This window comes from Protopterus annectens, chromosome 1.part2, assembly GCF_019279795.1.
Source record: "Protopterus annectens isolate FY-2018-M chromosome 1.part2, PAN1.0, whole genome shotgun sequence".
In the NCBI taxonomy this organism is placed as follows: domain Eukaryota; kingdom Metazoa; phylum Chordata; order Ceratodontiformes; family Protopteridae; genus Protopterus; species Protopterus annectens.
The window spans coordinates 261,227,322-261,237,859 of record NC_056727.1 but is presented as its reverse complement, the minus strand read 5'-3'; the positions used below and the strand labels follow the sequence as shown (position 1 = coordinate 261,237,859).

The 10,538-nt window shown below is 36.2% G+C and overlaps 1 protein-coding gene across 1 annotated transcript in view; it reads right to left on the bottom strand.

Moving 5' to 3' along the window:
* Positions 1-505: 505 nt before the first annotated feature.
* PLEK (pleckstrin) overlaps positions 506-10,538 on the bottom strand; it is a 743,287-nt gene continuing 733,254 nt past the window's right edge. Inside the window, exon 9 of the mRNA XM_044055991.1 lies at positions 506-887. Within this exon, the coding sequence (XP_043911926.1) occupies positions 748-887 (140 nt within the window). The 3' untranslated portion in view covers positions 506-747. The remainder of the gene's footprint in view (positions 888-10,538) is intronic.

The window sequence follows — 10,538 nt, the reverse complement described above, 5'->3', positions numbered from 1 at the left end:
AGTTAGGGTTACCATCTGTCCCTCTTTGCGAGGGACAGTTCCACTTTGGTCAGTTGTGTCCTGTGGAAAAACCTAAAAAAATGGCAAATGCCCTGAGATTTTAAGGCAAAATATATTTCTTAAGTTTTCTTTAATAGTTGCATAAAACAGTTAGTTTGTACCTAGAACACAGAAATATTATACAAAATAGCATAAGCAACTCAAATGCTACAAAAATAAGTTTTTAGTTTGGCAAAAATGTGAAGTTCTGTCCTTACACTGGCTGTGGGTTTGTTTTGTCCTGCAAAATCTCACATTTCTACAAAAACTGTCCCACTTTGGGCATTTGAAAAGGTGACAACCTTATCTCAGATCAGCTCCTCCAGAGCCCAAGTCATTGGTCATTACCCAGTCATCTGGGTCCCAGGCAGGGCTTCATCTCCCTGAGTTTAATACTATGTATTTTATATGATATTTTGTAGCAGAATAAAATAAAATCAACCAGATTTAGTGATACTGCATTACCTGTGGGGCTTTAGAAACTTTAATAAGAATTCTGATCAGAACAACAATAACAACAAGTTTCAAAGTGCAAATAAAATAAAATAGAAGTTATTAACCATGCCTTTACAATGTCATCCGGTTCCTACATGTAAATTAGTGAATCTGTGAAAGATGAAGGTTTATGAATAAAAGTAACAAATAAGAAATATCTATTTATGCTTTCAGTGAAAATTCGGTTCTGAAATTTGCTGTTAGTAGTGGAATCTACTTTCCAGTCTTAGCAACTATCTGAATAGCTTTGATCCACTCTGTACGTTCTGCTGATGTAGCTGCTTGGAGGTAATAATGAACTTCATCTGACGTAATGATTTCAAACAGGTTACCTTCCACATCGTATTTCCTAGCTGAAAAAAGTCAAAGTACATCATCAGAAGGTAGCTGAAGCTGCTGACATAAGTACATAACTCAAATGCTAAAACTCAAATTTTAAAAGTAACAATAATAATAATATTTGTGTGTGATATATAAATGGCATGACTATATAAGGGTGTCAGGCTTAGATTACACATGATCGGAGTGTGATTTTGGGGATGTATCTATAGTATCTTGTGGAGTTCTCCTTTGTCCATGATGCAGCAAAGTTGGGCTTAATGGATATAATTAACAGGGGTGTTGGAGCTGCAGGAGGACAGGTTCCCCCTGCAAAAAACATGCTTTTTTTCTTTGTTGTAGTGTTGCAGTATGTGTCTCCTTTCTACTGCACTTTTTTTGATTGAACTTTTGAATGTCAGTCATAAAAGGGTTGCACTCTAGTCATGTTGGTGCTGTACATAAAAAAATTATGAAAATATATACATGTATGCACATCTATGTCTCTACCTATGTATGTATACATGTACCAGAGCTAGTGCAAATTCCTGAACTCCAACTGTCACTCATCTTGTGTATAATGAACAAGATGATGAGACTGGGTGTTCATTTAAGTAGTTTATTAAATGCAAACACATCAGGATGGAGAACGGTAACATTAAACTTTAACGAACTAGCTGACTGACTACTAACCACATGCATGCTTGCACCTCAGCTGCTCACTACAAAATGGCACTCTTGCTTGCATGTACTCAGTACTTATAAGCACGTGCTCATTGACTGGATCTATATTCTCCATCTTTAATTAGTTGGTAATGCAAATAAACAATGACAATCATATGAGCATACCACAAAAATCTCACCACATCAATGGATGAAACCAACTCCTGGTACAAAATTTAATCAAGAGGCAAAACCAAAGAGGCGGTAAAAATGGCAGTTAAAAGATAACTTGAGTTTAATGATGTATGAGCGTTTTCATGTTGCTTCCACAACACTTTTTCAGATACAATAAAATAACATCTCAAAATACTTGTATTTAAGTCTCCATAAACCAATAAAAATACTAGCACTAGTCACATGACATATAAAACAATCAGCTGACTGTTCAGTTATACTAATCACCTGACCTATACTCCAGCTTGCAAAATCCCAAATACCACATTCATCATAAACAACAAATATAAAATATTCAGTCTATAATGCAAAGCTGAAAAGCTAGTAAAATTAACATATTAAGTACCTAAATAAAATATACATGTATGTTTAAATACAACACAGTTCTCATACTATCAAAGACATAATCATATTAATAGCACTCAGACATCCATCATAAGAACTAGAAAATGAACACATACAAAGCTGTTCAATAACCCCTTCAAGATGTAAACATAAGGCCTGCATCACTGTGTCATTTCTATTTAAATTTCTATAACCTTTCCATATGAAAAACAACAAAGTTTGTAAAAAATATTAATATTCTCCCCTCCATGGCTTCCACTTAGCACAACTTATGACTAATCAGCAAATATGTCTATTTCAAATGAGTCTGCATACACATGCTGTTTCAAAATCAAGTTAAACAGTCAGTGCAAGTAAATCTAATCAACAACAGACCTGCATATATAAAGAACAGCAAAATAAGTAAAAAATAAGTAAAAATACTTATATGGACACCCCCATGGCTTTACTAAGCATATCTTGTCATAAATCAACAAGTTTATCTATTGTAAATTAATCTGCATTCTAATGCCTTTTCAAAGTCAGTTATTGCAGTTTGTGCATACAGATCTGGAAGACATGGATCAGCTCACTGAACATAGACTAATAGTTAAACCTTCCTGTTATCCAACATGCTCATTGCACATGAAAAAAAGTTCTATTCTAATTTTTACTCAACAAAATCTCCACTTTTATGCATAAGTTCCTACAAACCAATTGCTGAATGAGTGTAAGCTTCCTTAGGTACAAAACTACCTGGGTTGTAAACAGCATTCAAAAGGAGAGTCTCTCTGTGAATTCATTATAGTGATGAAATGTTCCCTGGAACAGGAACATTGAAAAAATCACTCTGAGAAGGAGAGTCTTTGTTACAAGCAAAATGTTGCAATTCTGGCTCAGACACCAGTAATAAATGTTTCCGATTCCGCCTGAATTCCATGCCTTGCAACTCAATGACGCAAAATCTTGGTTCTTCAAACAAATGTTTCACAAGTCCAATTCGATCAAATCCTTTTGCTGTCTGCATCCTCACTATCTCTCCTTCTTTTAATGAATTCAGAGGTTTGCTGGTTTTATCATAGTAAGACGTTTGGGACAAACGGTTCTTTAAGAGTTGAGCTTTTACTGCTTTGTCGTTCTTAGCACTTGGAACCAACAAATTCTTACTGATTGGCAGTGTGGTTCTGGTTTGTCCTGACATTAACCTCTGAGCAGGTGAACCAAGAAGATTGTCATGAGGTATGTTACTGAGATTAAGCCAATTGAGAAAAACATCAATATTGTCATGTTTAGACTTTTCCAACGGCTGTTTTGCACTTTGAGCTGCATACTCTGCCAAGCCATTTGATTGTGGGTACTCAGGACTACTCATAGCATGAATGTTTCAGCAAATCTTTTGAACTGCTTACTTGTAAACTGTACACAATTGTCAGAAATTACTTAGTGCGGACTGCCATGTACAGAAAAATGTCTCTTCAACTTAGCAATGACAGTACTGGATGTGAGATTAGGAAGTAGGTCAATCTCAAACCAATATGAATAAGAGTCTACTAATACCAAGTAATGTTGACAATTCCATTTGAAAATATCTGTAGCTACTGTTGACCAAGGTAATTTAGGAATCTGGTTTAGCTGAAGTGGTTCTCTTTGTTGATGCTGCTTAGTAGTATTACAAACAGAACAAGATGAAAAGTTTTTTCTCAATGTCTTTTTACATAGAAGGCCAAAATACTAGTCCTCTCACCCTTCTTTTGGTAGAATCAGTTCATGGGTGGCCACGATGCAAGATTTTAATATACTCTTGTTGCAAGGATTTTGGAACAATTACTTTTGGACCTTTCATGATGATACCATCTTCCATCAAAATCTCATCTCTGTAAGGAAAATACTGCTGCACATCTGGTGGCAAACAAGATTGCTTTGATGGCCATCATCGACTGATAAAGCGGTTGAACTTTTGGAGAATTTGATCCGAAGCTGTGTGAGTTCTAAGCTCATCAAGATGTTTGGAAGAAAAATCTCTCACTTCCATGACTTCAAAAGCAGGTTTCTTATTTTCATGCTGTTCAATGCTTTTTCTGGATGATCTGGATAAAGTATCATCAAGATAAAGAAGATTGCCTTTTGTGCAGACCAAGTAAAAATTGTACTTTTGCAATAGTAACATCATACATTGCAATCTTGGAGGAGCAGAGTGCATAAGCTTTTTCAAAATAATGACCAAAGGATGGCGGTCTGTCTAAATTTAAATAGGTCAGACATAAATACAATCATAGAACTTCGAACATGCAAACACAATTGCCAAGAGCTCTTTCTCTATCTGAGCATACTGAATCTCAGTCTGGATTATGGTACTGGATGTAAAGAATACTGGTCTACCCGCTTTAAGAATGACAGTACCAAGACCAAACTTCGAAGCATCACAGGAAAGTGTTACAGGTTTGTGAACATCATAATATCTTAAATTGGGTGGACTGGCAATTCTCTGTTTCAGGATATCAAATGCTCTTTGGTACTGTTTTGACCAGGACCAAGTTACATCTTTGTGTCAGCTCTCTGAGTGGTGCTGAAAGTTTGCTCAAGTCTGGAATGAACTTGCCCAAATAGTTGACCATGCCAAGAGAATGTTGTAAGGAAGTGACATTGTCTGCAGCAGGCATCTCAAGAATTGTACATTGCTTGGCAGGATCTGGTTGTAAGCCTGAACTAGTAAACAAATGACCCACATAAGTAACTTCTTGTAGCCTGAATTTGAATTGCTGAGGATTCAGCTTAAGATTCATTTCATGAACATGTTCCAGAACTTTCCTGAGGTTTCTATCATGTTCGACTTCATCATTGCCTCCTACAAGAATATCATCTACTATAATAGCACATGGATAGCCAGAAAAAAATTTGCTCTGTTGCACGTTGAAAGACTTTACTGGCAGAATGTATCCCAAATTACATTCTCAAAAATCTGTACCTTCCAAATGGTGCACTGAAAATGGATAACAATGAAGATTTTCGGTCAAGCAAAATTTGCCAAAATTAATTTTTTGCATACAAGACAGAAAAAACAATGGCATTTGGCATAAGAGCAGCAACATGTTCTACTGTACACATTGGTTGATGAGGTCATTTTAGTGCTTTGTTTAAATCTCTTGGATCAATACATATTCTGATATCAACTGAGCTTTTCTTATGAGCTAAAACCATGGAGGATACCCATTCAGTTGGTTTCTCTACTGGACAAATTGCACCTAGGTGCACCATTCTGTCTAGCTCAACTTACTCTGTTCTGCAAGGCTATTGGAACTTTCCTTGCTGGTTGATGACTGTGCTTATTTCAGGGTCTAACTTCAAGGAGTACACAACTGGGAGTTTGCCTAACTTGTCTTAGAAAAGATCAGCATAGTCAGAAAAAATAGTTTGGGTGAAAATTTTCGTTGTTACACGTACTTACATTGTGGACTATGTATTAAATGAAAGCAGTCCCATTTTCAAACTGTCTTTGAGGCCTAACAATGACTGTATGTGCCTTTTGACTACTAAGTCATAGCTGTTCCCAGCAGAGTGACATAAAAGAACTACTGAGTCTTCGGTTTGAATTTCTTGACCACCAAAAGCAACAAGCTTCTCACACTTGGCCAGATCAAGCTTTTCACCCGCTCATACTCTGGCAAACATTTCTGCTGACATAATCTTGTACTTTGAACCAGTATCAACCTTGAGCTCTACAGGTCTCCCATTAATCAGAACAGTACAAAATACTTCAGTCTTTGCTCACAAATCTACTGTATTGACTGTTTCACCAAGCACAAACACACCATCAACATAAAATGAAGGGTTGATCTTTCTAGTTGATCATCTTGCCTCTTTGTTCTCTTGTAATAAAAGAATGTGCCCCTTTAGATTTATAAAACCTTTTGAAATGATTCCACTTTTTCATATGTGGCACTGCTAAGCACTTTTCTCTTTTGGGTTCATGATTTCCCCCACAATTACAACAATTAATAATAAAGTTATTACTATTAATGCAGCTAATTATGTTAGTTTATGGTTGGTGTTACAGTTGGAAGCAAGCATGAGCCCTTTCGATTTGGACCGTAATACTGCACAAACTTGCAAACACTTTGCTCACCCTGGATAGCTCAAATAGCTTTAGTTAATACAAAGAAGGAGTACATAGTGCTCAAATAGCTTTAGTTAATACAAAAAAGGAGTACATAGTGAAAAATACGGTTGTTTCCTTTTTTTATACATTTTATGTGATTTGGAAGTTATTTCAAGCACTTTGTAAGCATTTTGAGTATTTTTATAATATATTGCAATTTCAAACATTTAGTTTAACTAGAAAGTAATTTTGAACGTTTTTAATGCTTTGTTATATATTCATTGAGTAAAAAATCTTTTAAGCGAGTTTTAGTACCTGGGTTTGTCTTTCTGACTTGCTTACGAGTCGTTTGAGCAGGGACGATTCACTCCTATATATTCCTCCAACTGCAGCCGCATACTTCATTGTCTTGAAGAAGTTTTACTCTGCATCCCATTCTGACACCATGTCACTCATCTTGTGTATACTGAATAAGATAAGGCTGGGTGTTCATTTAAGTAGTTTGTTACATACAAACACATCAGGATGGAGAACGGTAGCATTAAACTTAAATGAACTAACTGACTACTACACACATGCATGCTTACACCTCGGCTGCTCACTACAAAATGGAACTCTTGCTTCCACATGCTCAGTACTTGTATGCACATGCTCATTGACTGGAATGGTTCTTAAAGGTACATACACACTCTGATAATCACCAACTACATTACTTAACATCTCTGTTTAACCCTTTCTTCACAATGGTTCTCTTACCCAATGTCCACCAAATCCTGTATATACTGTATGTTTATAGCTCTTATGCATTTATTTCTACCATGTCAGTTTGACCTCTTCTCCCTATTGCATTATTCTTGATTTCTTTTGCTAATAATATGCTGTGGTCACAATGATTCATAGATGTTACTGTACGGATTTGTTAATAGTGTTTCATTGTTTTACCTGGTAATTGTAACGTACAAACTGGTCAGGGCCTGAAATTAGTCAAATGATCAGTTCCCTAGATGTACATAGATATATAGATATTATATAAGATACATAATATATATACTTATATATACACAGACGCGCATGCACACACACACACACACACACACACACACACACACACACACACACACACACACACACACACACACACACACACACACACACACACATACATATATATTGGCTGTCATCTGGAGTTTGCCCCTTTTTCCACTGTAGTGCCATCTTGGAGTTGGTATATTTAGTTAGTGGGGGTGTGGGGAGCATAGGGGTGAATCCCCCACTTCGTAGGGTCTGAGTGTTTGTTTGGTTGGTCAAGCAATTTTTTTCCCCCCGGGGAAACAAATTCGCTATGTGTCCGTTCGGATTTTTGGGAGTTGGCTGATGTGTCGTTGAAAAGGTGTTTGATGAAAACGTCTTTTGATCAGGTAATATAGACCTGCACAAGGTAGGTGTTGTGAAGATTAAACCCAAAAGGTGAGTGCCTTACAAGTCTACCTGTGATACATCTGCTCAGTCATGCCTCAGCATCTGTTAGTGCACTTGAAATGTCTACTTCTAATTATACAGTCATATTATGTGGGGACTTATTCTCAGTGCTTTATACATCCCTGTTTATCACTCACACTGATTACTTGAGTTAATTCCATATACATTACATATGACATATATGGAGTACTTACTATTTCTATCGTGTGTGTGTGTGTGTGTGTGTGTATATATATATATATATATATATATATATATATATATATAAACATATACAGAACAAGAACTACTGAACACAATATTCAGAACTAAACACAAACACATTGAACTGCGTACATACTACCCTTCTGCACTCATCAAACACAAATTGTCCAAAACACAGCTACATCATACGTTTTTTTTTCAGTGCAAAGCACAGCTATGTTACATCCTGAAAGAATGAGACAAATTAATCAAACAGTCTAGTGACAAATACTGATCCCTGTTAGGGAAAACAAAACATTAATGTATTTCCTACAGCAACAGAGACTTTCTTGGTAAAATCACATGCGACCCACCACTCAAACAGTATTAAAAGGTCATTAATGCAATTTTGTTCCTTCATTACACCATTCATTACAACCCTATTACTGAGCATACAACTCCCAGTCAAACACCAAAACCTTCTATGCCACAATTCAATATTATTCTGAGTACATAGCAAATGTCTGCAAATGCCTTGCAGTTAAATCTGAAACTCTCCAACAGGAAAAGGAAAATGATGCTTGAAACCAGGAGGCCACAGCCTTTAGTCACAAAATTCTTGACTTTTCTGTACAAAGACATTTCTTCAAAACACATCAAGAATGGTAAAACAGCTTTAAGAAATAAAAGCTTCAAGCATTCATATATATATATATATATATATATATATATACAAAGCATAGGCCTCTCATCCCAAAAAGCCAAGCAAATAAGTTCCTTAACTAAATTAACTCTATAGGAAAGCCCATTTCCAAAGCTCTTCTCCAAATAATGTGGTGGAAATAGAAAAAAAATATCCTTTTGAAATATATCTTTTTGAAAGAACACAGCCAATATTACTTTGAACAGAATTTGTGGTGTACTCAAAATCTGTTGGAACACCTTAACATTCAACTTAATCTTCAGCAAGTTCCAGTACATCACTCCAGACAGTATTATATGCACACTAGTTCTTTTCAGACATGAAACTTTGAAGAAAAGGTGCAGTTTTTTATTTGAACTTGCAAATATAAAACAATTAATTGAATGTAATTGTCCTGGACTTGCTACCTCTGGCAGAAAAAGTCCCATCACAAATTCACATTTCTGCAGATGACAAAACCTTCAAATTTCCTGCTTTAGTAAATACTGTTGCAGCAAAGTGTCCAACAGCAATCTTTTTATCAATAAAGTTCCCACTTTTGAAGTGTTCTAGAGAAATCAGATTCACTAATATTTCTTGTAGATACACCAGACTTCCTTCAACATTACTTATTAGCATGCTCCACCACAGCAGGTCAAGTAGGCGAACACAGATCACTTTAAAAGCCAGTGCGGTGTTTAATTTCATCCATAGCCTTATAAGTTTCCACTTTTGCAGGAAATGAACATGACAAGCCACCACAGCCAGCCCTTGACAAAAGAAACACAATGCTCTCTGTATGGTTTACTCAGATTATATTTATACGAGCAATGATTTTTGCCATTGTCAGTCTTTCTCAGATTATACAAATAGCCATCCATAACCAATATGGGGCAACAATGCTGACTTCTCACTGTAAAGTACATATCTCCAACAGCCCCATGGGGAAAACAAACAGTTTTTGCAATACTACAATCAAAATTATTTTTCCACCATAGGTCCAAACCATAACAGACCACAAACGAGTACAACATCATTTTAATACTAAACAACTAACCATATTTTACATAGGGGCCAAGGCCTCCAGCACCCCACAGCTCTTAACTTCAGTATACCAACTCTACTATCCCAATACATAATTATACAACACAGCAGACAACAGAAACTCCTGACACACTTAGAATCACCAAAATACACCATTCAACATTTTTTGCTGTCAAGCACTGCACAATCCTGGTACTATCGTTTAATGAAATTCAACTCGAGTAAAATAACCAGACCCACCACCCATTCTTACTAATGTATGCTAACCCTAACCCTGCTCCTACCCCTAACCCTAGCACTGCAACCAACCTTACAAATACAAAATAAAACAGGTAGACTGATGACCAGGATAAAAGTAAAGGAAAATTTAGTTAAGCGCTTTCATCTATTAACTTACACAGATTTCATCAGAATACCTTACCAAAAAAAATCCATAACACTACCATTATTCAGACAAATTGGATCCAAATGTACTGGTAGGGTTTTGGTTAGGGCATTGCAAAGGTAAAGTGTTTTCCTTTTGTGATTTTTTTTTCAGTATTTTTGTTTTTCCATACCTTGTTTGATGTGAACATATTGACCTGTTTTGTTTTGATGATTGTGCATTCCAGTTATTTGTGACACAATCACATCATATAAATACACACACACACACACACACACACACACACACACACACACACACACACACACACACACACACACACACACACGTGGAACTAAGGCAGGTTTCCCCAAACAAAAGAAAGTACAGTGGTTTAAGTAATTGTAGAGCTTGTGCCTTACACTCAGTTTTATACTGCTGGGAAACAATCTCTCTTGTTATCTCTTAAGGCAGTCTGGGTAGCTCAAAGAAGACATGCCTTTGATTATCTTGGCAAAGAAACACTGTGACCTTTTAAGATTGGTCATATGCTTAGATAGATACATTCCAAAGGGGTCATTATACAGTATTATGGTCCTGATGAGGAAGGAGCAGAC